This window comes from Parambassis ranga, chromosome 13 (genome assembly GCF_900634625.1).
Source record: "Parambassis ranga chromosome 13, fParRan2.1, whole genome shotgun sequence".
Taxonomy (NCBI): Eukaryota; Metazoa; Chordata; class Actinopteri; family Ambassidae; genus Parambassis; species Parambassis ranga.
Window position 1 is genome coordinate 16121676 of NC_041033.1, and position 27061 is coordinate 16148736.

The following is a 27061-nucleotide window of genomic DNA, read 5'->3' on the forward strand; positions in this document are numbered from 1 at the left end:
GCAGTTTGGACTCTGACCCACATCAGCTGCTGGCCGCTTTACTGACTGTGTGACTCTGTGACACTTTACCTTACTTCTTCCTGAGAAAATGTGAATCAAAGCCTGACACCTGTTCCTTTTGTGTCCTAATAAGAGTGCTGCACTGACTGTGGTGTTTGTCTGTGTGTGTGTGTGTGCTATAGTGGAGCGATGCATGAGTGTGATGCAGTTCGGGACACAGATGGTAAAGCTGAAGGCAGGATCCAAAGGGCTGGTGAGACTCTTCTACCTGGATGAACATCGCTCCTGCATCCGCTGGAAGCCCTCACGCAAGAGTGAGAAGGCCAAGAGTGAGTATGCACACACACACACACACACACACACACACACACACACACACACACACACACACACACACAGCTACATGCACACGCAGACACAAGAATGCACACTCCCATCTTGTAATTCTCTTGCTGTACTGTAGTACCACTGTAATAGCATCTGACCTGTACAGGCATAAAGGTCATTTGTCTTTACCCTCTGATTACAATAAGAGTGATTCCTGCACTAGCATCCCTCCTGACCTGAGTAGTATTTCCTGTACATAACATCATTTCAAGTGAAACAGTAGTTTAAATGGATATGAGGGTATGTGGGGGTAAACAAATTAAAATCCTAAAGTTGTAAGTACTTATAATATTACATTATTTTCATTTTGGAAAAATGCTAGAATAGCTGTTGAATTTCTAAAGTAATCCCGTCCGGATTACACGCTATAATCCAGACAGATCCTGATGCTGTCAATTAACTCACAGAAATGTTGATGCAGTATGTGGCACTGACGACGTATTTTATTGGATTTTCAGAAAAATAATTAACTGTTAGTAACTTTTATTTTTATGATTTGTGGTTGCAGTGATTTTGCTTTGTATACCAGAGTTTCTGACCACCCATTGCCTGGTTGGATATTTGAATTCTAATGAACCAAAATTATTTTTCATAATCACATAATACTTTTTTTGTGTGGAACATATCATGTTCTAAAGTGCTTTTGCAGATTGTCACCATTTTCTTTTTCGAAGCCATGTTTATTTCCAGGAATGTCGGTCGTAGTTTTCTAATCTGAGTTTACCACACGGCTCTGACTCGGAGGGGATTATCATCATGTATTTCATGGCCCCCTCAAAGCATCGTTGTCATTTTTTTTTTTATTATGTATCAACCCACTGAAGCATACATCAGTCTATGGACCTGTCCTTACATGTGTATAAATTACAATGTGTGTGTGTGTGAGTTGACTGTCAGCATTAGATAAGCCTCTTAGATCCTCTCCATTGACATGATTAAGAGAAACACACAACAGCTGCCCAGTTCTTTCTTTGATTCTCTCTCTCTCTCCCTCTCTCTCTCTCTCTCCCTCTCTCTCTGTGTGAGTGAGTGTGTGCGTGCGTGCACGATGTGTCTCTGAACACAATCAAAACCAGGCTGCCATATTGCCACTTTCAGTCATAGCAGTATTTCATAGATGAGATTATGTAACAGGATGTGAGAACTGAGTGTGATGGGGAAATGCACATGGATGGCTTTATCGTGAAATACAGTTTGGATTGGGGAAAAATTGCAGAATGAATGGTCATCACATTGTTAATTCTTTTATCAATCAATTAAGCATAATGATGTTCCTCAAAAAAATGACACCATCCCTTGATGTTAATATTTAGTTTTAATTGAATAAGACACCTCCAGCAGCTTCAGCGCCCCACACAGACAGATATAAGGAAACATCAGTGATGTGTAATATGTGTAAATTCAGAGCAGGACATAGATTACTGCAGGCAGTTTCTCTTTCCTAACAAAGACACAGAATCAAAGATAGCTGAGTTCATACTCCAATCTGATTAGACCGTGGTGCCCTCTGAAGCCTACAGGAGTTGCTCAGTCTGTGTATTTTTTCTAGACAGAAAGCAGAGAAAATGAGGAAGTAAAAATTGTTTGGTCATGGTTATTTCCCCAAAGGCGATGCAAGGCGATTATCCCCTTTTTTTAGGCTGTTGGTGCTATTTTACATGCCTGACACTTCAGCGACAATTCTTAATCACAACAGGCCAGTGTTACTTGAGAACAAAACATGTGCAGTAGAGACAGGATGTGTAATGTTATTATGATGATGATTTTATTAATTTTTCATCTCTTCTTCATCTGTCTCACCTCCTCTGTCTGTCAGTCACCATTGATTCCCTGTACAAGGTGACTGAGGGCAGTCAATCGGACATCTTCCATCGGCACGCAGATGGCAGTTTCGACCCGGCCTGCTGTTTCACAGTGTACCATGGAAACCACATGGAGTCCCTCGACTTGGTGACATCAAACGCTGAGGAGGCCAGGACCTGGATAACTGGCCTGCGCTACCTGATGGCTGGAATCAGTGATGAAGACTCCCTGGCAAAGCGGCAGCGTACACACGACCAATATCCTTTAAGCAGGAAATTGCTGACTCGTCATCAGCTGATTATAAACTCACTCCTTTAAGTACTTGAATTTCTAACAGCTGATTATGTATACACATGAAGCATCAGTTTCCTTAATGTGTGTGTGGGACGTGGATGAAGCAGACATTTGAGGAGGCTGATAAGAACGGCGACGGTCTCCTGAACATCGATGAAGTCTACCAACTTCTTCACAAGCTCAATGTCAATCTGCCACGCAGGAAGGTCAAGCAAATGTTCCAGGTCAGCCATTCCTCTTCATTTGATGCAACATTACAACCAGCCTCTGCAGCTTTAAGATTAGGAAATAGTTGACAAAATAGCTAATGATGAAAAATATCTATAAATATACTATTTTATAAAAAGTAATAAATGAATGACTCAATAAATAAGTAAACATGCCATTAAATACACCAAATCTATGGTTTAAGTAATTTATAAAATGTGACTATAATAGAATACAGTTAAAAATGAATACTTTCATAAATGAAGAAAAGGCTGAAAAGAAAAGAATAGAAATAACATTAAAACTTTCTGTAGACTTAGTGTCTTTCTTCTTCTAATTTTGGTAGTAAAAATCTTTTTCTTCCTCTCTCTCTACCAACTTTGCACTTATTCAGGTTGTTGATGTCACATTACCTGTGCAAGAAATATTTCAAAGTTCATTTGCCAGAGAGACATTTTCAATTTTTTTTTTAATAAAATAGTTCAACGGGAGCGCTGCTTCAATTTTTTAAAACACTAGTCACATTGAGTAATGTCACAAATCCACAGACCACATCTACTCTACTCTACTCACATCTCCTGCCTGTTCTAACGTCTGTTAGTGGCTCTTCCCTTTGCTTTACTCAACATAATTGATAGGTGAGCAAATAGCCTAATTATGCTGTTGAGAGTTTTTGTTTGTGTTTTGATTGATCTTTTAATCCGGAGTGTGATGGCCACACAATTAATAGCTAATAACCATCATCAGGACAGTCAGATAAGGATAAGAAAGGTAAACCAAGCTTAACAAAAACAAGGAGGAGATGTGGGCGAAGTTGTGATGCAGATTTTAGAGGGGCTGCAGGACTGAGTCCAAAAACCTGAGGCGCTTTAGTGTTTTAGCACCATGTCTCTCTTGTTCTGAAATCAATGGGTGTTTTGAATGCATATTTGGCTTAAGAGATAAGGTTAACAAAGGATTACACTGAATAAATTAACCTTACCTCCTGATGTCTTACTGAAATTTGTATCAACTTTTTTATACTAGTAAAGATTTATAAGCCTCTCGGTGAGTACCTTAGTTCATTTATAATTCAACATTAGGGTTTTACTGCAGCATAGATTATCTATCTATGCTGCAGGTGCGTGAACAGGTGACCAGTCAAGCAATAGGTTAGAGCATTAAAATATATGCAGCCATAATCCGTGATTATGAAATAAATCCAAACCTCTGCAGGCAGTATTTTGGGCCCTGGCATAATAAGCAAACAAAGCCAAGTCATCACATTTTGATGTCTGCCACTAAAAGCTCATGTGAAACATTATATGAATATTATATGCTTAGTTACAGGCACCTATTGCTCATATAAAAACAGATGAGGCCTTTAAACTTATAAATGGGACCTGTGAGAACGCACTGACCACAGTAAGTGATTATTTCAGCCCACTCTCAGAAGTTTTATTTTGTTATTAATTTTGCTGATATAATAAAAATATTCCCTCAAGGCTTGTGTTCTCCACCCATATTAATTCACAGCCCACAGTGAGTTTTCTTTATTTGCTTATAATGGGCTAAATTGTAATTCTACACTGCAAGTATTTAGTCTTTAAATTTAGATTAGACAGAATTTTATTTATCTTTATTTACTTACTTTTTAAGCACTGGCAGACAGCGGTATGGCCACTAGAGCGGCATGTGCTCCTACCCTAAATCACTTTGTTTTCTGTCCATGCATTGTAAGTTTGTCACAGTGATTTATCCGGCTGGTTGTGTGTAGATTCTGTCTGTGATCGACTCCCCAAAGCCCACAGCGAACTCATTATGGGAGTGTGATTGAGGCATTAGCTGGTATTATTAGATTTGGTGTGGAGTGGAGGCCCACCCACACACCACCCCCCTGGTGAGATCCAGGTAATATGAGACGAGCAGACGAGAGCGAGGTGACGGGAAGAAAATGAGGCGCTGCGTTAGTGTCCTCTGGTCACCTGGTCTGATATGAGGCCAGGAAGGGAAGACTTGTATCATAAAGACTGATACAGCTTGTGTGCTTACTGGTGTGAGTGTGAAAAATGGAGACAATTAGCTACACATGTGCACAGCAGGACACATGACAGGTGAATACGTCGTCTAATTTGACCAGGTTGAATGGCTTATCACTCACAGTAAATATTGATTTTTTGATGCAGGCTGTGGTGCATTATTAATTCAAAGCTGCCAGGGTTCGACTTGTTACATTAACTGGTGACAATAAAAAAAGCCTTGCCTTATTAGAGAAGGTGTGGTAAAAGATATAGGAAACTTTCTTGTGAACATTGTCAGAATCACACTGTGAGCTGTGTCGTCTGTCACCCTGACAGGAAGCAGACACGGACGATCAGCAGGGCACACTAACATACGAGGAGTTCTCCGTCTTCTACAAGATGATGTCTCTCAGACGGGATCTGTTCCTACTGATGATGGCGTACAGCGACAGGAAGGATCACCTGACTGCAGAGGAGCTGGGCAACTTCCTGCGCAACGAGCAGAAGGTGAGCGATCTCTGCTGGCCTCAGGTCAAAGCTGAACACCTCCTCAGCTCAGGGATGTTGATGACGAAGTGTCCAAATTGCTTTGAGCCTCTTTCAGTTGTGGCTGTTTCAATTATGTTCCAGTGTTTAACTCCCTCTGTGTCTGCAGAGGAATCTGCTCCACTAAGACAATCTATCACACCTAAAATTGGTTTGTGTCATGGGAGCCCATGGCTTGATTTATATAATTTTTCATTCCATCTTTTCTCAGGGTTTTTGTGTGTTTCTGACACCCCCCTCCCCCCCTTACACAGCCGTGATGAAATTTTCATCCTGTGTGTCCAGCCTGTGATACTGGGATTTAACATTGTTCTCTGATTGAACTGCTTGTTTCACATGATCACATGATTACTGGCAAGATAAAATCATACTCCTCACATGAAGTCATCAAGCGTAGATTAAATCAGTGAAAAATGTCTAAATGTGTTGTGTATTTTTTTTTTTTGCACATATTTTCCTACAGCTGACTAATGTGACTTCAGACTACATTGCGGAAATCATTGACAAGTTTGAAGTGTCTGACGAGAACAAACAAACAGGCGTCATGGGGATTGAAGGTAATTTTAACAAATGTAATTTTACCTTTCCTGTCTGTAAATTATCATGTCACACCATCTGTCATTTTACATTTTCAGTGTCAACCTTCAAGTTGCCTGTGATTGACACACTGGCTAACTAAATGCACACACATGCAAAATTGTGTGATATTTAAACAAATGAATACATTAAGCCCTAATTATCATGTCACACACTTAATAAGACCCTTCTTGAATCAAGCAGGACCTACATTGTCCTCATAAATCATTGTCAAATACACTTCAACCATAATACTAAACAGACCACATGAGATGTATAGCATTTTTGTTGTTGTTGTTGTATTAATTGATGATTCATGTCAGTGAAGAATGACCTCAAAGGAGGATGAAGGAGTGATGATGGAGGAGGGAATAGCCAGAGTGTGACAATTGGGAAATCAGAATGAGGGCGGTGGGAAAGAGAAAATGAGAGTGTGACAGAGATGGGACGAGTGAGCATGGGGGAGAGCAGATGAGGGAGGGGCAAGACTAATCTTGTCGTCTGAGCCATGAAGGCTAACAGTGTGTGTGTGTGTCTGGCTGACCAGTGCCTGCTGCCCTCTCTGCAGGTCTGAAATGTGGATTTTGCACAGATGTGACATCCATGTACAAACAGATGTAAATGAACATAGACCTATATTTTGCTCCTTTATCCAGTATTCATCTCACATAAACCATAATACTCTATGCTGAGGCTGTATATGCAAAACATTTTTTCCAATATTTGCATCACATCACCCTAAGCCCATCCTCCATTTTCCATTTTTCCTCTGCAGTAACTGTTCTGCTCCTTCTCCCCTCTGCTGCTCCTTCTCTTATTTCTCATGCTCTTAACATTCCTATCTCCTCCTCCCTGGATGAAACGATGCTGTATTCCCTCTCACCCCTTTTCACGCTGCACTACCCCCCCCCCCCTTTTAAAAAAAAGGCTAGCTGTGTGATGCACACCTACCACCTGCCGTCCATTTTTTTTATTTTCCTGGAGATCAATGTGCTGATGAAGAGATATTGTAGATGTTATTGTTAGAAAATGTGCATCATATAATTTGCTGGCTGGAAGCTGGAAATAGAAAAGGCTTATTGTTATGGTGTTTTATTTCAGGACATTAAAAAAGTAATTGGGTTGTAAATCGGAAGATAAGTGAAGTGAAAATTGTGTGCTGACATTTTGAGAGATGCAGATATATATTTTACTTTACTCAACATATCAGTTTATGGTAATATTTGCTCATTCGTGCAAATGGGGATGTGATTTAGGGGAATTTGAGGCTGTTTTAAAGGACAGGTGAGAAGCCTGAAGTCATCAGACATAAACAGGCTCACCAGTGAATCCCACAAGACATGCATGGCAGACACAGTAGGCTTTAATAATAGGGAAACTCAGCAAACAGATGGGGGCTGGATGGTGTTGTTTATAACATTACCCCAAACTCACAGAGGAAACTGATGCTGTTTTGGTTCATGTTCATGTCACAAACACTCACTTCACCTTCATCCTCACTCATTGTTGGCTGATTAAGTCTTATCTCTTCTCTTAAGGCTAAACATGTCTGGTAGCATCTACCAGACAGTAGCAGTGAAAAGAGTCTGTTGCTGGGTGTGTGGGGTCTCATGATGATTTTCTGAAGCAGTGTGAGTTGAAGATGTTATTGTTATATTGATTTTTTCCCCTCTTCCATTTGCATTTTTTCTGCAGGTTTCACTAATTTCATGCGCAGTCCAACGTGTGACATTTTCAACCCATTGCACAATGAGGTGAATCAAGATATGGAGCAGCCTCTATGTAACTACTTCATCGCCTCCTCTCATAACACCTACCTGACCGGGGACCAGCTCCTCTCTCACTCCAAGACTGACATGTACGCCTGGGTGCTACAGTCCGGGTGCCGCTGTGTGGAAGGTAAACATACATCAGGCCGTCATCAGTCAACAGTTAATGTGACGTTTTTGCATGGCAGGCATTTTAGCATGTAACATATAGTGAGATGTGAAGAGAAGCAGAGATGTAAAGGTGAAGAACATGACTGATGGGATTGGATTGTGTGTGCTGTCTCACTTTTTTTAGTGTGGCGACTCATTGTGACACTTGAATGGAACAGTGCTATCATTCACACCTTTCTGATGACTAACCAATGCTCTGCTGTGGTTTCACTTTTTCATTTCTTTTCATTTTCAATCTGATCACTCTTGTGCTCCAAATGGCTTTATTCTGATGGCTTCATTGTTTGTCTACATTGTGTATTAATACAGAGACTTTAGAACTGTAAAGGAATAGATAGATGAAGTTATGTAGTCACCACAAAAAAGGATATATTTTAGATTCTTCTGAGTAGCCACCTTTTGCTTTGGAGACTCCTGGCATTCTCTCAGCTACATGAGATAGTCACATGGTTTTAAATGAACATGTGTGCAATCACAATCTGTTCTTGCCTTTTTAATGTGTTAGACATCATCAGTTTTGTTCTGCAGATGTAGGGTTGGTACACTAGTCCCATTTCTTTAACATGAGGGTCAGATAGCCTGGAAAATATGAAGAACTTTGAATGAATCCTCAAGTGCAGTCCTGAAAACTAGTAAATGCTATGATCAAACAGGCTCCCATGAGGACATCCTCAGGAAAGGAAGACCAAGAGAAACCTCATACCAGCTTTGTTCTGTACATTTTAAGGCAGACACACATGCCCACATCACACTGCAGAACAGTCAGTATGTTGTAGCCCAGAATGAACACCTGTGTACTGATAAGGTGAAATAACAGAGGACAACAGGACAAGGAGAGAGCAAGAGAGAGAGTGAGAGACAGTTAAAATTTAGTATTAAAGAGGACCCAAACACGGACTACCAAAAATAAACTTAACCAAAGACAAGCTTTATTAACATAAAGCTAATAAGACAGACAACTAACTAAAGCCAGGGCCACGGCACAGAGAGAAATTTGTTCCATATTCATCAATTATTTGTTCTGTTTTTCTTCCTGCAGTGGACTGTTGGGATGGTCCCGATGGAGAGCCGATGGTCCAGCACGGCTACACTCTGACCTCCAAGATACCATTCAAGTCTGTCTTAGAGACCATCAATAAATATGCCTTCATAAATAACCAGTGAGTCAAGGCTACATATAGTGTGTGTGTGTGTTTGTGTGTGTGTGTGCTTTATGGAGACTAATCTTATTATTCCATAGGTATTGTTGTGAGGTAAAACAGCTTTGAATACCAAATAGAAACTTCTTATAATCTCTGACTCAATCATCATTTTTGTGAAGCAAATGAAATCCTCTGCTTCAGGAAAATCAGCACAACAGACAGTGCACTCACATTGTTGTATATTGTGCTCTTCTGCTTAATTGTGTTGCTTTATGGCCCACTGTGAGATGAAATATAAAAGCATCAACCCACTCATATAAGGCTCCTCCACTGTAACAGAAAAAGCTACTGTTTATTTTCCTTCAACAATCTCATCTCAAACTACCACTCCTCACACTGTTATAATGAAATATCGATGAATTTCATGCAACTTTACCCCATGAGATTTAACAATAAAATCACACAGTTAGGTTTGTGTTTTTCCAAAGAGTGCTGTGATTCCTGGCAGTAATTAGCACCTATTACTGAGCCATCTGCTAAGCAGTGTTTCCTCTGGCTCCCTAAGGAGCCACTGTTTTGTCTCTGTTGGGTCCAACAGTACCCAAACAAAGAGCTGAGTGATGCTGCTTCCTGCTGCCATGTTGGCTCACTCTGACTTCTCTTGCAGATTTATATGATAGAAGTGCATTTGTTATGAAACCATGTGCCTTATTCAAAAATGGTTATATTTGGCAGCTTATTGGGAAAAAACCGGATTCATGCTGCACTCTAGTCTAATCTTAAAGTCAATTTCTAGTTGCAGGTTTATTATTATTATTATTATACCCAAAGTTTAGTTAGATAAAATGAAGATTAATAACACTATATAATAATTTATTATAATTTATTGAGCTTTACTGGCACTTAAGTCTTTTTTCCTTTACACAAACTTCTTCTCCCCTCAGTTTCTTATATATCAGAACTATCACTACATAAAATAAATAAGCAAATGCTTCGTAAGTCACAATTTACAGACCATCAATAGAAACGTACTCCACAGAAAAAAAAATACCCATGCTTGCTAATTAGGAAGTACTTGCATATTCTCATTAACTCATACCTTATTAATTAGTCACCTGTAACAATGCTAGGGAGATTAATAAACAACGCTCTGTGCTTTATCTCTCTCTCTCCCTCTCTCTCTCTCCCTCTCTCTCTCTCTGCCTCTCCTGTCTCCCCTGTTTCTCTTCTCACCTTTTACATTCAGCTAATATTTTATCATCAGTGCCACCTGTTAATATGATTAATGGCCCCTGGGCTATATTGAAATGGAGCCAGTCTTTGCACGCGTGCGCACACACACACATGCATTACACAAGTCATTGAGCCATATCAGTGTTTCACCTGAGAGGAGCTCCTTGATGTTGGTGTGTTGAAAGGAAAAGGCTGTAATTTTCTCTCTTTCACTTTGGCATTGTACTTGTGTGTGTGTGTGTCTCTCTCTGTGTGTGTGGTAGGTGTGTGTGTGTCTGTGTTTTGACGATCAGAGGTGCGAGTGAGTGCCCCTCAGGGAGAGCTGTCAGACTGACAAAGCTGACATTTGAGCTGCGCTGCGGCCACAAGTCATTTCACCTTTTCTAAATGAAAACACAGAAACTCACACCGCACCTGAGTGTGTGTGTATTTCTGTATTTCTGTGAATGTATAGAAACTCAAGCATGATATTTATCCTGTGCTTTAGGTACCCAGTGATCCTCTCTGTGGAGAACCATTGTAGCATCCAGCAGCAGAAGAAGATTGCTCAGTACCTGCGAGAAGTCTTCGCAGACAAACTGGACGTAGGAGATGCGCTGACCAGAGAGTCCAAAACATTACCCAGTCCTCAGAGCCTGCTTGGCAAGATCCTCATTAAAGTAAGGATCAATCAATGACTTGAATTGAAATGAACAGATAACTTGCTGTGTACTTGCAAATTGATGCATCTGCATCACCCCTCCCTATTTCCTTCACTGCAATGCAGAAATAAGGTCTGTCCATACTTTATGTGAAGTGAGGGAAAGGCACAGAGGCTGCAAATTATTCTCCAAAAACAGATGAAGAGAAGGAAGAGGAGAAAACTAGGTCAATTTATTAATCATAGACAGGAAATTAGAAGAGATGCTAGTGATAACTGAGAGACAGAGTTTTGGTTTTGGTTCATAACAGTGTTGTCCCCGTAAGCACAAACACAGGTGCTTATAGCGACAGTGCATTCTATCACATGTTTTCTTATCACTGGAGACATGCATCTGAAAGTCTTTCTGCCCTCATGATCTTATCAGTTTGTAGCACTTCCTGCTCCTTAAAGGCAGTTCAGGTGCTCAGCAAGATGATCTGTGAAACTCTGATGTGATTTTCCTCCAATAGAAAGACATCCTGACATGTTTTTTTTAAAAAGAAATAACACTTTTCACTTTGACAGCTTCAGAACTGAGATTCTTATCCTCCAGTCTGGTAGGAGTTGTTCATACAAAGAAGCCCAGACAGGCAGAGTTTTTTTTTTATTATTACACAGATAAAATTGAGTTGACCTGTAATGTGAGGAAAAGTCTACATTGTTCCACGGGAAAAGAAGCCCTGGCTTTGTCCTTCCTGAAAAGTGAAAGAGCATTATTGATTTTCTATAAAGGGCCCTTTACTCCCCCATCTCTTTGCTCCCCCTCTCTGCCCTCGTTTGAGAGCCTTTCACCTCTCTTCATACCCCGGTGGAGCTGCAGGCCAGAAAAGTGACCAGACAATAGAGAGAAATTCCCCTTCCTTCTGTCTCTTTTTGACAGTCACAGACAGATGGAAGGGCAGTAGACGACTTGTGACAGTGGTTGAAGTGAGGAAGGTGATGTCAGCGTGACTTGCAGGATCTTTAGAGTCTGCCATTGATTTTGGTAGAAGAGGAAGCTTTAGAAAATCTTGACTCCTACTCACACCTTCAGAGTGGTTCAATAATGGGCTTCCACTCTCTGAAAGAGCAGCTCAGAGAGGTACTCAAAGAATCCACACAACCTGCTTGAACATTTTGTATGTTTGTGTGAACACACGTTGTACCCCGTTGTGCGCTTATATAATGGAAGCTTTCACCTGTCAGTAAATCCCAGTAAAGAAGGTTACTGCAATGATCTGAGCCAAACATACTGATTATTCTTGGATTGTTTATAAGAGGTGCAACCTGTGTGGGCGTTGATGTACATAAAAGGGATGAGAAAGAGCCGCATTTATATGCACGGGTCAGATTATGTTAGTCCGTCTCCTTACATTTCTTTGTCTGTCTTCTCTCCATCCACCCAGGGGAAGCGCCTGCCTGCCTATCTATCTGCAGATGCTGAGGAAGGAGAGGTGTCTGATGATGACAGTGCTGATGAAATTGAAGATGACTTCAAGCTCAAGAGCAGTAGCAATGTGAGAAAGAGGAACGAAATGTGCACACAAACTTTTATCATTACTGGAATTTATTCTTCCTTCTTCCTTAATTCCTTAGTTAACACACACAAGTTTTACATATCTAAAAGTTAATATGTTCATTATTGATAAGTAAGGACAGTTAATTATTGACAGCATAACCAGCTCTGCTTATTGCTAAGCAGCTCTAACATGTCAATTATTCACCTGTCACAGAGGTGTGCACCTTCTCTTGAGCTTTCACTCCACTTATACAGCATAATACAATTTTTCTGTGTGAATGCAGTCATTCATCTGCATTAAATGAGAACTCTATCTCATTGATAAAGCATGTATATTTAAGTGAAAATGCTATTAAGAATTGAAAATAGTTAGATTTACTTATTATCAGTTCATTCAAAAAATATGTTTTCAGAATTAAAAAAAAAAGATTGAACCTCCCCCGCCCCTGCACAGGGACCACATGCTGAAGATAGATAATGGGTTCTTAATGACATTGTTGTGCTCAGCGTAATGACTTTGGTTGTATTGTGTATGTTTGTAAAGTTTTAATGACCATCATAATGTGCTATGTGTGAATATTCAAAGCTTAGTCATGCAGGTTCAGACTTTCAGTTAAAACAAAAACAAAAAAAAGATTGAGCTTGCCTTAACTTTGTAGGTCTTATTTTTATCATCATGCTTAATCATCACCATTTATTTGTTGATAGAGTAGTGCCAGGGTTCTCCTTATCACAACAAGTACAGGAAAACACTTGTGTTATATTCCAGATGGTTTTGTTGTGTAACCGAATATGGCATCATTCTTCCACATTTAGCTGGAGGCACGAGGCTGCAGATGCCACTTTGGATGATCATTGCCATTTCAAAAGGGGTGGTGGCAGGTTTCCACTGATGGGTGCTTTTGTACTGAGCTCATTAAGCCAGCATGCTTTCACAGCAGTCGCCACTACTTTCACTAATAGTTGGATATAACTTTTGTAATGTGTTGCTGTATAGGTCCATAGAACGCATTGAGATGTTTACTGTTGATTGCTTTCACTGTTTATATTTATAAACCACTTCATGTTTTCAGTATGAGCACATGCAGCTTGCAATTGAGCTGTCACTCAAAATGCCATATTTTCCAGGCTGTAAACCTGTATTTTTCTGCAGTTAAAGTTGGTCATTTGAAAGTGGAGGTCTATGGGGCCGGCCTCAGCTGAAGTATACATTTTGTTCTGTCCATTTTTGTAACCCACTTTGCCCGTTACTACAGGGTCGCAGGGGGAGCTCAGCTGTCAACTGGCAAAGGGTTCGGGTACACCCTGGACAGGCCGCCAGTATCCAACATAGAGACACAAACGACCAGTCACACTCATGGCCACTAAACTCTAATCAAAAGCAGTCATTTTGTCTTGTAGAATATACTGGTCTATTACATTGGTTAGGCTTTAACAGCACCAACAACCCAGAGCAGCAACGTCTGTGATCTGTCCAAGTTTTATTATTTTATTGGAGTCTGGTGTCTCTCTGTTTGAGAGTGTGATAAATTTGCTTCATTTCCCTGTAGAGAAAGACAAAGTAAATGGTGATATCCTGCTAAATATATCCTGTTCCAATTTATTTTTTTCTATAGGGGCAAAAGAAGCCTACATTAATAGCTGGCAGGTCATTTCTTGGCTTTTCTGTCAGTTCTTTCAGCTTCTCCAAACTGCAGGCATGTTGACTGCCATCCACTGTAGAAAATACTCCATGCAGCTGGTACAGCCCCATGTCAAATAGCTAATTTGTGATAAGCTCTGGGACTGCAAGTTTACTTCCTTTTTCTTTAAAATAGTATTACTCTTCACCCACCTTTCCACTCTTGTTTTGCCCAGGGCAATGGCCACCACCAGGTGGAGTCTCATATCAGAAAGAAACTGGACTCCCTTTTGAAGGAGTCTCGGATCGGAGACAAGGAGGACACTGACAGCTTCAGCATCAGAGCTCTGCTCAGAGCCACTCACCAGGGCCTCCAGAAGAACCTGCGGCAGGTACAGTCTGGGGGCAATGTGCGGGGCTGCCTATAAAGCAGAGTAAGGCTTTGCCAAGAAATGAAAAGAAAGCTGGAAGAGAGGGATAAAACTAGGCCATGGTATTAGTCACGGATGGAGACGGGGGGGATAAAAGTAGCCTGCACCACTCACTCAGGTCAAACACACCCACTGAAACCTCAGAGACAAACAGCACCCCTTCAGGCCACTCTGAAGGGATGGTGCTACCTCTCCACCTGCATCGGGTGATGTTTCATCCACAGCGTGTCAAAACAGACTGAGAGTGATGAGAAACTAAATGTCTGCAGTGTTACTTAATATTTAATTTCCCGGCTTGCCTCTTGCTCTATTTTTAGAGGCTTCAGTTTCCTGACAGCTACTTTAATGTAGTGGGTGTTGTGCAATGGGCTTTCCTGTTCTCTTTATTCTACTTGTGCTTTGTTGGTGATCCCCTTCACCTCATTCTGTCTCAAAAGCTTTTTTTTTTCTTCTTCTTTTTTTTGTGTGTTGCTCCTTACTGTAATTTTGTCTTTTTTGCTGTTTGTCTTTTTATTACACACCCACTCTCCTCTTCAGCTGTGCTATGCTTTATTGGCTGATATCTGGTGCAGCCCCTCCAGCTCCTAAGCTTTAAGGGTTTAAGTGACTCACTGGGTGATAATGTGGTAGTTATTAGATTCACGCCAAATGATCCCCACACATGAATGTCAACAAGCATACATGAATGTGAATGTGTTCTCCTTTTCTCTAGAGCTCTAAAGGGGTTCTGAAGAAATCCCAAAGCAGATCCTTCATCACGACGCTCAAACAGAAGGTAAGAAGCGAGGGGAAAGAGGAGGCTCCTTTTTCTTGGATGAGATTCTTGATCTATTTGTGGGACAACTTCGAATTAGTTCAGCTACAGCTTGGCTAGCATAAAAACAAAACTGGCAATTTCATATGTCATTTTTTTTTACCCTTATTCAACTGTTTTATTTAAATGAAAGCCTTTTCAATCTGTGACATACCAAAAATATGGAGGCCAAAATCAAAATAAAGAAATACATTAATAAGCCTATACTTATATTTTTCATTTATAAAAAGTGTAATAAACTTGCTTTAATTTGCTCTATTAGTTATCCCACACATTTTTTTATTTTTACTTATTCATTTGATTGATTACTTATTTGTTTCTATGTATGTGTCTCTCCAATCATTTCTCCAGACTATATATACACATACATGTATATATTTTTCTCTTTTTTTTTTTTTTACATCTCTTTTTGTATTACTGCTTATCAATTAAGGGCCTTTTATTTAAACTGTGTCATGTGATCAGCCTATAGTATACTGGTTGGTCAACATCAAACTTTACTGCAGATATTACCATCATCAATAAATGCAAAAATGCGGCAAGCCCGAGTCAAATGGCTGAGATGCTGGCCTCAGGTGATCAGACTTAACATCAATCAGCCCAACACCCAACAATACAACCACAAGTTGTTTTTATGCAGTCCAGTTAAACATGACAATAAGAGGGCCTAATAGGTGCAAGCTTGATTCCAGGTTTTATAATAAACCTCACAGTGTCAAATCAATTCACACAAAATAGAATGGAAAATGGCCATAAGTCAGAGTGTTCTTGGAAACACTGCTTGGTTATATGTTTCATCACATATATATCATATCATATCTGTTTTGTGTGTGATGGTGTGATATTTGTCTAATTGAAAATCTTTAAGTGAAACAGAAAGAATGATTGCTGGTCTCATCAAATAGAAACATTTTAGTGATACACAGAAAATGTGTATCACTAAAAATAGCTAAATAACTAAAAAACATGGTGTTATCTTCTGGTATTGATGCATGAAATGAACTCGGCATCCATCAAGTTTATCATTCATTGAATACAGATTTTAGTGTTATTGTTGTACAGCTATGTGGATGTTTTTACAAACTTAGACTGCACATCCATTTCCTCATCACCCCCCCCCCCCCACACACACACACATCTCCTCTTCATTCTTTTATGCCTCTTTGCATATTACAGCAGCCTCCCACGTGTGTGGATATATGTGTGCATGCATGGGTGCATGTAATCTGTTGGCAAGCAGCCTAAACCCTGTAATTACCGCAACCCTCATCTCCTCTCATCTCCACTTTAGCTCTAATAGATATGTTGCTTCTCTTCCTATAAACAAAATATATTTTGTGATAGTTACATGCATGTACTCTATACCTACAACACCCACTACCATGCACACATGCACAACGCTACTACGGTAACAACACGGTCTATGAATCATACAGCACCCTCTATGAAACACCAGCAACAACCTCTGGCCACTGAAGAACTCTTGTACTGCGAATGTGTAGGCGGTATCATGTATGCTGCATATTTAACCCATCTATCTGTATTTCAGCTAAAGGCAAGAATGCAAGTCATTTGTGCTTTTCTGTTAGCAAGCCACCGTCGTGTGACTTGTTTGTTTGTTTACATATTCCTGCATGTGTCGACTGTCCAGAGGCATTCCAAATCCAGACTGACGTGCCAAAGCGTCGACAAAGAGGAGGACGGTCAGGAAAAGTCTGGGAGGGAGGCTGGAGGACAGTTCAACAGGTGACCTTTGAACCGTTCCACCACAACACTGACAATCCCTGACAACTGTAGGGTTTTATGGCTGCTGTTAACATTACAAAAATATCCAGGTCATCGGCTAAAGCTTCTAAAAAAAACAATCATGATTGAAAAGGAAACATTTCCTTCTCTTATCAAGCTGAGAAATGGGAAAACATCATTCTTTGTTTTTCTTGCATTCCTGTGTTCACTCTCAAACTGCTCTTTCTGTGTGAGTGAACACTGGGAAGGAAGTATGGAAATTCAGCATTGTTTTTTTTTCTCCCTGAGTTACTATCTGCCTATAAGGCTTTTGTCTCTCTTTGTTCCCCCACTGTTGCATATTCATGTACGCATGTCTTCAGGACTGTCACACAGATTCCTGCAAGCATGTGTCTTGAGTGGCTATGTGACTGACTGTATGACTCCGTGTGTGCATGGCTGTGTAGGTGTATGTGTGTATTATTGTGTGTGTGTGTGTGTGTGTGTGTATGTGCTGCACTGCATGTGCTCTGGTCCCTATTAAGCTTTTTGCCTTTGATGCTCTTTCCTGCTGTTTGCAAGCTGCCTCTGATGGACAGTCCTCTCTATCCTAATATGTTTTCTATCAGTAAATGCTTTAATTTAAAGATGAGTGTGTGCAGGTTTTGTTACTTTATTTGTACAGTCTCATATATCTTTATGTGACCTCCCTTTCTCTCCTCTGTCCGGTTCTGCAATTGTTTTAGGGGTGGAAGGAAGAGGAAGACAATGAAACTGAGCAGAGACTTGTCAAACCTGGTGGTGTTCACTAACTCTGTTGCCTCACAGGAGTGTCTGAATGAAGGTAAAAAAATACCTAAGCTCGCACACCCAAGCACACTTTACCTTAAGTCTTTTATAACTCGTGTTTTTATTCAGGTACTCCAGGTGATGTTCTGTCATTCAGCGAGGCCAGAGCACAATCTCTGGTCAATCACAGAGCCGAACAGTTCCTAGGTTTTAATCAGAGGCAGCTATCACGGATTTATCCCTCAGCCTATCGCATTGACTCTTCTAATTTCAACCCTCAGTTCTACTGGAACGTGGGTTGTCAGCTGGGTAAGAACTGCCGTCCGTCGCTCCACCAGGCGCCTTCTGTTCAGCCTACATACCTGTCAATGCACATTCATTGACAGTGCATACATCACACACGCACTCAAACAAACGGACTCATCCATGGCCTTTACATGACACATTTCAACGTGTAATTTGCTAGTGGTCATGTGTGCAGAGGCTAATGAGTGTGAACAGCTGTGCTGGTTATATGTATGTGTGTATGTAATCATGTCCGTTTGAATGAATAAGAGATGAATGATGTTTATGCGTCTGTCCCATTTTATTTGTGTTAATGCAGCAGTCATATTAGAACTATTGTTAATTATTGTCAAAGGTTAAATATGTCATATGTATTATTTTCAGTGGCCCTCAACTACCAGACAGAGGGGAGGATGATGCAGCTAAACAGAGCCAAGTTCATGGTTAATGGAGGCAGTGGCTATGTCCTGAAGCCTCCTCCAATGTGTAAAGGTAGAGCAATAAACATGTTTATAAATGAACATATAAAAACATGGATATGCAAATATTTTTTATTCTGCACAGTAAAGATGATGCATGTTTTTAACAGCCTTGCTTATGGGAAAAAATAGAAAACCTGTCCTGCATGTAAACAGTGTACTGAGACAGGGTGTGGATATTAGGATTGACTGACAACATTAATCAAAGTTGTTGCTTTCCTGTCTTTTATTCCCTCCAGGCTCCTTCAACCCATTCAGTGATGACCCACTTCCAGCTTATCCCAAGAAGCAGCTCATTCTCAAGATCATTAGTGGACAGCAGTTGCCCAAACCGCCAGACTCCATGCTGGGGGACCGCGGAGAGGTAAAACACACCAGAAAACATTCTCCATCTGTCGCTCTTTCCCTCTCTATCTCCCTTTCTCACACTCACTTCCTATAGTCGACTGCTCAGACATGTTATGCTCTTAACATAAATGCTATAAAATTGAAAATAATTTGTCCTCTCTCTCTGTCAGATTATTGATCCCTTTGTTGAAGTGGAGATCATCGGTTTGCCAGTTGACTGCTGCAAGGAACAGACGCGAGTTGTTGATGACAATGGTTAGACACAAAATCATCATCAATCAATTTACTTTCTGTTATCCGTAAAAGGAACACATGCTGTATATATGAATACACTAAGAAAAACTAGGGGTCTTCTCAGCCCTCTGATCCTGGGCATAATTCCTAAAAATAAACAGAGCAGAGATGAAACAATGCCGTAGCCACAGGTGCTGCATTTTACCCATAGCTGCTGTGGAGCACTGCCGGGATCAAAAGTCAGATTAATTAATTAGCAGCACAAAGGAAGCAGAACGGAGTGATCTGCTGGTGTCACCCCTAACTCATCTCCACAGATGAGGGCGCTCAGCGGGGGGAGGGGGAAGGCCTCCTCTTGGAAAGGTTATAGAGCCCTGGGAGCTCAACAGTATTATGAGATTAGTGCACCGATCATTGATCCCTGAAATTCATCATTTGACACATCACCACTCCACCTTTCCTGTTTTTTTGGGAAAGTCTGCAGGGTGTACTTGAGACATAGATACTAATCATGAGGATATGTGTGTTTTTTTCTGCAGGTTTTAACCCTGTATGGGAAGAGACTCTGTCCTTTACACTTCACATGGCAGAGGTGGCACTGGTGCGTTTCCTTGTCTGGGACCATGACCCGATTGGACGGGACTTTATTGGTCAACGAACTGTTGCCTTCAGCAGCATGATGCCTGGTTGGTGCACGATTCATATGTTTTAAGCTTTTCTCTGAAAAAGCAAATGCCTGATTGAATTATTTCAGTACAACACAAATAGACTCTCAAACACATTATTTCCTTAAGGCCTTGGCAGTGCTGTGTCTTTCGGCGACATTATCTTGTGTTTAGTGAACCATGACTTGATTGATTTGTATGGTAAATAACCTCTGGCTTATCTACATCCATCATAGTTGTCCCTGGACTCCGGATGCCCTCTCCTGAGGCAGCTGCTACACAATTGCCAGCCCACTATTTATCTCATGCGTTTTTTCCTTTCATCTCTAACAACAGGTTACAGACATGTTTACTTGGAGGGGCTGACAGAGGCTTCTATCTTTGTGCATGTGTCAGTGCATGATGTCTATGGGAAGGTAGGTGCTCTATCGCCCTAGTGTTTACTAGAGCATCAGGCTGTTAGGCTCTTTTATCACCTGAGATTATATTTTGGAGGTAAAGAGAAAAAAACATGTTTCTCTCAACACACAAAACTATTGAAGCTGTGCTCCTTCAATCTCTTTCTAGTGGAGCCCTCTAGTCCTGAACCCCAGCTTTACCATAATGCACTTTCTAGGATCTCATAAGGTATACAGAAGCACTATAGGCATGGTGTGGTGCTGCATGAAAAAGCATTGCATGATGTTTGTGTTCAGCCATAGTATCTCCAATGACTTGTTTGTGTGTGACATTAAACCGTCATACTGTTTGCAAACAGGAATGGTTTTTATTTTATTTATTTTTATTTTAATATTATTATTATTTTTCCCCCAACTATTGTAGTCTCTGATAATTTACACTGTAAGCATGCATGCAGAACCAAACAGCAGCTTTGTGCAGTGTGTTCCCTGTGGTAACTTGAGGAGTAAGGGTGCCATCTACAGGCAAATGTATATAAAAGCATGCAGTTGATACATTTGCTGCAAATCATGTTCATTACATGATGTGTCTGTTCATCATTTTCATGGAAATTAACACTTCAAACGGTAATGTGTGTTCACTACATGTATGTGGAGCATTCCTCTCTTCTTTGCTTATGCCCTGCATTGTATACATTTTCCTGTATTCAGGGCCATCAGCTGCGAGGCATCCGGGGTTTGTTTAGCCGCTCTTCCAAGTCCTCTGTTGATACCCACTCCGGTGGTCTTCGGAAACGCTCCCTCAGCGATCATCTGCTGCGACGAACAGCCAGTGCTCCTGCAAAGGGGCGGAAAAAGACAAAGATGGCGCTGTCCGAGTCGGTGGCTTCAATATCCGACCATAAGAACAGCCCAGGTGCAGCAGCAGGAGGAGAGGGTGTGTCAGGGAGGGAAGGAGGGGTGGAGAAGCGTCTCCAGCCACGTGCGCCACTTATCCACAGACCTATCTCCATGCCCTTAGACAGGCTTCTGCAGGGCCAGCTGTCTCTCTGCTCTCCAGATAAGGAGCAGCATGATATGGGTGCAGACACTATCACTGGTAGGTGTTTCTCATCCGAGTCAAAGGAAGAAACTATATGTATTCAAATTAAATAATCATTAGATATAATGTAGTACTTTAGTCATTATTTGACTAAAATACTACATTTTGTGTTATTGCTTTGTACAATAATGAATGTAAGATTTGTTCTGATTTCTTTGTCTTGCTTTACTTCCTGCACATGTACAGTAACGTTTGTGAACTGACAGACTACAGCCTTCTCTCCATGATACCTTAACGTGCCTTTTCTGTCCCATCTTCATTTGTTGTGTTTCTCTATAGTAGAGAACTGACTAGGATATTCCTGCAGGTAATCTAAAATATTGTCTGAAGGTTGCATCGTTCAAAAACATACCAGTATTGCGTCCACCCAGTGTATTTTGTTCCGAAGTCGTCTGAAAAATATATTGCTGTGTCGTTTGATCCCATTTGACCATCTTTTCCCTTATCTGATATTTGCAACATGGATTCTACCTTTTATTATTTTATTTTTTAAACCCCATTTTCCAGCTTCCCTTTCACAGTTGTATTTGGTGATCCATCTGTCTGTGTATTGCTATTGCCTTGTATTGGCTGGACCGTTAATTGTTGTTTAACTGTTGGTTGCCTTGGTGTTCTACATCAAATATAGTAAACTTGTTATTAATTTTTTTTTGTTCAATTATCTGTGTCCACAGGACCTTGCCCCTTCGACAGACCCAGGTCTTCCTCTGTGGATATTCTCATCGAATCATCTTTGTCCAACGAATCAAAGTTCTCTCCCCCTTCTAAGACATACAAAAATAAAGAATTGGACCACTCAGAGGAGGCTTCTTATTTGGTTATCGGCGGTGGAGAGGTAACAAAGGATGAAGACTATGCCAACTTCCAACCACAAGTCAACACCTCAAAGATCACCTCCGCAGACACGCAGAAAAATGGTTTTGTCTCACCGTCAGTGAATAGCCAATCAAGATCAGATAAACCAGAAACTGCATCGAATAGCACAACATTCACAGTTGCACCGTCTGTCTCCTCCTCCTCCTCTTCCTCTGCAGCCCCTCTGTCCCCTGTTAGCATGGACTGTGACCTGAAAAGCCCCAACTCCATGCATGACAGCACCATCTCCAGACTCATTGACGCTGTGTCCTTAGGCAATGAGCAGGACACATGTGGCTCCATTTCTGCTCTGATTGGTCAGTTTGAATGTACTGCAGACCAAAGCAATTTCACAACTCATAATGTCACCCCTTCCCGTTACTCAAATTTTAGACCTACCACCCCTAGAACACAAGAGGAACTAAGGACTCCTCTGAAAATAACATCACCTACTAAGAAACCTTCCATAAGTCCCTACAAGGCAGTTCAAAAAACAAATCATGTAAGTCATGAAATCTGCTCACCCTGCAAGATTTCCCAACCAGATCCACCTGTTCCAGCGCTCATGTCTAGCCCAGAGACTGCTGATCTTGAAGAGGTCTACACTATACTGGACGAGGAGGTGCTGTTGCCTGTATCAGTGTACAATTTGAAGAAACAGACAGTCCATGTTCAGGCAGACATCACAGAGAGTGCCCCCTCCGGCAGTTTGGGGTTGTCTCCAACAAAGATGGTTCAGGGTTTAGGGAGACGGCAAAACATGGAGAGAGAGAGGGGTGAAATTGAAAACACTGATGAGACAGAGAGGGTGTATGAAGAGGTGCATGATCCACCATTCCATGAAAAAGAGTGGAATACTTCTAAAAGGTACATAAACTCATCTGGAAACAATGACAGTTTCCCGTTTCTCAATGATTCTTTTGGAAACGTCTACAGAGAAGTGGAGCTAAATGTAGATGAGGATCCTTTTGAGATAATGCTGACTTCACCAAGATGTGGCAATGAATGGGAGGGGCTCACAAGTCCAACCAAACGGCATGCTATCTACCAAAACCATGAGTCCACTCCTTGCTACTCAAGACAGCCTTCCACATTCTGTGATCCTCAACATCAATACAACTCACATTCACCTCATATGTCATTGTCACAGTGTAATTCCCCAATAAATCAACCTTCTTACCAGCTACCTAACCACCATCAACACTACTACAACCACTTACAGCCTCCAAATTGCCATAGTCCCGTCAACTCTAGGCCATCCAATCCTTGTCCACTGCGACAGAACAGCTACCCCATACCTCAGAGCAGTTCTGAGTCCCTCAACCACAGCAGAGACTTTAAGGGTTCCTTCACACAACAAAGGAGCTACAATGGAAACCAGAACCTAAACAGGTCTCATCGAGGGTATCAACAGATGGACAGAGAGCAAGGAGGATGCCTCCAGAATGGTTTCTCCTCTTCTGAAAGCCTCCCTGGTCAATCTGCTGTATCTGTCAACATGTGTAGAGACAGAGGCCTATATTCCCCCTCTTCAGACTGTGAAGCAGTCTACAGCCACCTGGACTATGACTGCATCTCGCCCTCACTAGAGCCTTCTCAAAACACTCGGTCACACAGCCAAATTCAAACACAATCATACAGCTCATGGAACCACAACAGTTCCTTTGTCAACACCAATCACCAGCCACAGGCTGAAAACAGAGTTTCAATGATTTCAAATGTGTCAAATCATCCCCAACCTGCTGCCATAGACTCCACAGCCCCCAGCCCCTGCAAATCCAAGTCCCTGGGAGACCTGACCTCTGAAGATATATCCTGCAACTTTCAGAGCAAATACCACATCATTAGTCGCAGTTTTATCACTCCACACATGAGGAAGCAAAAGAAGATGAGCGCCATGGGAGGAATAGCTTACCAATCACAGTCTTGTGATCCACTTACAGAACAGCTACGTAAGCTGGTCAGTCTGGAGGGGGATGACAGTGACAGAGATCGGCTCCAGTCTCCTCAGCTGCATCAGGAGACAAAATCCCCCCCACAGACAACAAGCAAAGCTCCTGTTGTTCCCACAAATGTGGATGATTCTCCTCCACCCCTCACCCGTCGTCTGTCCTCTCGGAGTCAAAGCCGAGTTCGTCACATCAACAGTCGTGCACGTGAAAGGCAGCAAGAAGCTCTGAGACCTCGGCAAGGTGTGATGATCAATAGTACTGCCAGCATTAGTGGGGTGGTATTAAGGAACAAACCAGCTACACAGAATCCACCAATTAACAGACACTCTACTGGTTCCTACATAGCAGGCTATCTTGGTCAGCTGGAAGACCGGGGACTTCCTGAAGGAGCTTGCACATCATTACTTTATGGAAATGGGGACCATTATGGAGATCGGTACCATACTGATGACTCTCTTCCACCTGCAAACACCTCACACTCAGCTTCCGAGCCTGAGGTCTACTTTCTTCTTAGACTGTAGCTCTGACCATAACCTAACATGAAATCAAAGATTAGGCAAGACTGTTAGGTGTTTTTCCAATACAGGAACTTAGAGCAGGTGCAAGATGGTGTGGCAGGATACAAAAACACTCCAGTTAATTGACTCTTTTGGGATCCATTGGATCCCACAACAAAACAATCTTTGATTACCTTCAGCGTTAACATAAAAAAGTTTAGTTGAACTTAAAATCTCATTGAGTTAAAGTACTTATTTTATAATACAAGGACAGTTTTAGCAGCTGATATGTGCATAAAGGCAGGAGCTGTTTCAAAACAGTCCATTAGTTCCTGCAGCCGAAAAACAACTAAAGCCAGAGGATCAAAGAAGTGAATACTTGCCATTGTTTGTTTCCATGTTTCTTTTAAATCAGCTGAATATTGGGCTATAAAAAATAGTCTCTAGAATATAACATTACATATAACCCATGGTTGGATCTGACAGCATGAAGTTCCTGTTTGAAATGTCCACTATTCAATGGTGAATGGTCTAGTCGGCTGTGTATTGTCTATATTCTGCTTAATGTGTAAATGTTCTTGGCAACTTCGAGTTCCTCCAAAATGCTTCCTAGACTGATTGTACAGATACTCGTTATCTTTGTCTCTGTGATGATGTACTGTTCAAACTGCGTACACTGCGACTATGAAGCAAAAAAAAAAAAAAGACTGGCTTTTAAGAGGGAATGTCTTTCTTTATATCATTTGAATGTGTAGTATAATCAAACCACTACTTTTGATAGATGGGTTCATCTTTTCAAATATCAGATGTTAAGTCTTCCTTCTCTTTTCAGTGGTATTTCTTTATTTGTGTTGTGTGTAAATATTCTTGACATGATTCTTCATCCGAGATGATCGATTCTAACTATATGTTTGTGCATGTTACATGTGAACATGTCAAGCATGACTATGCACCAGTTTATACAATAGATGTTGCATTGCCCAAAACCACATTTGCACAGAACAAAAAGCTGGATACAACAGAGGATATAGGCTTGTTTATATGGGTGCAATACAGTACATAAACGTCTGCGCTTGGACTTGTTGCTCTCTATGACTTGTAGACTTTGAAAATGTGATTGCAAATTTAACAAAGAAAAACAAAGAAATTGGAGTTTAAAGGTTTTATTTTTATAATTGCTTTGATACAGACTGCAAAAATAATCTCTTGTTGGTTCTAGTTGTTTTATTTTGTATAACTTTATGGACTGAACAAACTACACAGGTCCAAGCTGAGGAAGAAGAGGGTGAGGGAGAGCTTAAAAGTTTTTGTCTTTTTTTAAATTATTGTTTCAGTGTTACACCATCCTTTTCTTCTTTGTATCGTTGCTCGTTGGAGAGCATTTTCCTACCAATGCAATAAAATACTGAAATATTTGATTTGAACAAATGGCATGTTTATTTCCTTTTTTTACACAAAACACTACAAAGTGACAGATATTTAATCTCATCTCAGGCTCAAAAATCAATTCTTTGTAAGCCACAAACAGCCTCCTTTTCCCCATATGCCACCATAAACATAATGGGATGTAATTGCTCGTAAAATGACTGTAATAGAGATGACAAATGACACACCTGTTGCTCAGAGCATACAATTCCCTGACCTGCTTCCAACATAGGCTGTGGCACACAGAACACTAAGAGAAAAGACACTTTGAAGACATTTTGGTGTTATCTTTGTAGCTTATTATAAATAATGTGGCTTATCTCAGTTTATACAATCCTACTATCCTTTTATCACATAAAAGGACACCCTGCCCTAGGGGTTCTATCATGTCAGCACCATGGCTGATGTTGTGCAGTTTCTTAGACACTGACCTTTAATAGACCAAAAACAAGAAACAACACAAAGATGGTTGACTTTTTTTCACAAAACTCCGAATACATGTAACAAACAGCCTTAGCTTATCAATCACTCCTTGACCCCAGAATGAAATGTGCATGACGCTCAAGCCACCTGTGAGCGTCACATTTTCCTCACACTGTGGGCTCATTCGACATTCTCTACACCCACTCTTGGAATTACTTTCAGGTCAGTGTACTTTCATCAATATATAGTGCTATATTCATTTAATATTTAGTGTTTTTGTGCAATACCCTCATGACCCTGGCCTGGACCTGCGTGCTATGAACCTATGTCCACACACACGCACACATGCATGTTGTCTTGGTTGCTAATCACTTGTTTTTTCATCATCACTCTAGAGAGGGATAATTTTCTGTTGTCTGCTGCTCATCACTTTTACTTCATCACAAAAGGTACTTTATGCTGGTTATAAAACCCACAGCAATACCTCACAGTGCAGAGAGGGGAGGGGGTACGTGTTAGCCAGCACACTGTTTTCGATATTGTTATAGATTTAACTAAGATAAACATGCTTGCTTTTTGATGCGGTGGTACTTTAAGGCATGTGGTATTTAAAGAGATTTTTCATCGTGTTGACCTTTTAACCTCTTTTAAGGTACATTTTTGTGCACTTTTTTAGAGAAGTTAGAGTTGTGTCTCAGCTCAGGTTGATG

At 40.9% G+C, this 27061-nt stretch overlaps 1 protein-coding gene across 5 annotated transcripts in view; it reads left to right on the forward strand.

The window, feature by feature from the left end:
* Window positions 1-25782, forward strand: part of plch1 (phospholipase C, eta 1) — a 46658-nt gene extending 20876 nt beyond the window's left edge. For 2 of the 5 annotated variants that reach the window (XM_028419667.1, XM_028419668.1), the window contains 22 exons: window positions 183-329; window positions 2204-2447; window positions 2579-2708; window positions 5028-5198; window positions 5701-5794; window positions 7509-7712; window positions 8793-8913; window positions 10616-10787; window positions 12196-12306; window positions 14166-14321; window positions 15073-15135; window positions 16826-16920; window positions 17646-17743; window positions 17818-17997; window positions 18358-18465; window positions 18692-18816; window positions 18971-19055; window positions 19574-19720; window positions 20036-20115; window positions 20267-20326; window positions 20809-21196; window positions 21874-24527. In XM_028419667.1, the coding sequence (XP_028275468.1) occupies window positions 183-329; window positions 2204-2447; window positions 2579-2708; window positions 5028-5198; window positions 5701-5794; window positions 7509-7712; window positions 8793-8913; window positions 10616-10787; window positions 12196-12306; window positions 14166-14321; window positions 15073-15135; window positions 16826-16920; window positions 17646-17743; window positions 17818-17997; window positions 18358-18465; window positions 18692-18816; window positions 18971-19055; window positions 19574-19720; window positions 20036-20115; window positions 20267-20326; window positions 20809-21196; window positions 21874-24527 (5633 nt within the window). Of the gene's footprint in view, window positions 1-182; window positions 330-2203; window positions 2448-2578; window positions 2709-5027; window positions 5199-5700; window positions 5795-7508; window positions 7713-8792; window positions 8914-10615; window positions 10788-12195; window positions 12307-14165; window positions 14322-15072; window positions 15136-16825; window positions 16921-17645; window positions 17744-17817; window positions 17998-18357; window positions 18466-18691; window positions 18817-18970; window positions 19056-19573; window positions 19721-20035; window positions 20116-20266; window positions 20327-20808; window positions 21197-21873 lie in introns of all 5 variants that reach the window. The other 3 variants (XM_028419665.1, XM_028419666.1, XM_028419669.1) reach the window with 3 other exon arrangements.
* The last annotated feature ends 1279 nt before the right edge of the window (window positions 25783-27061 follow it).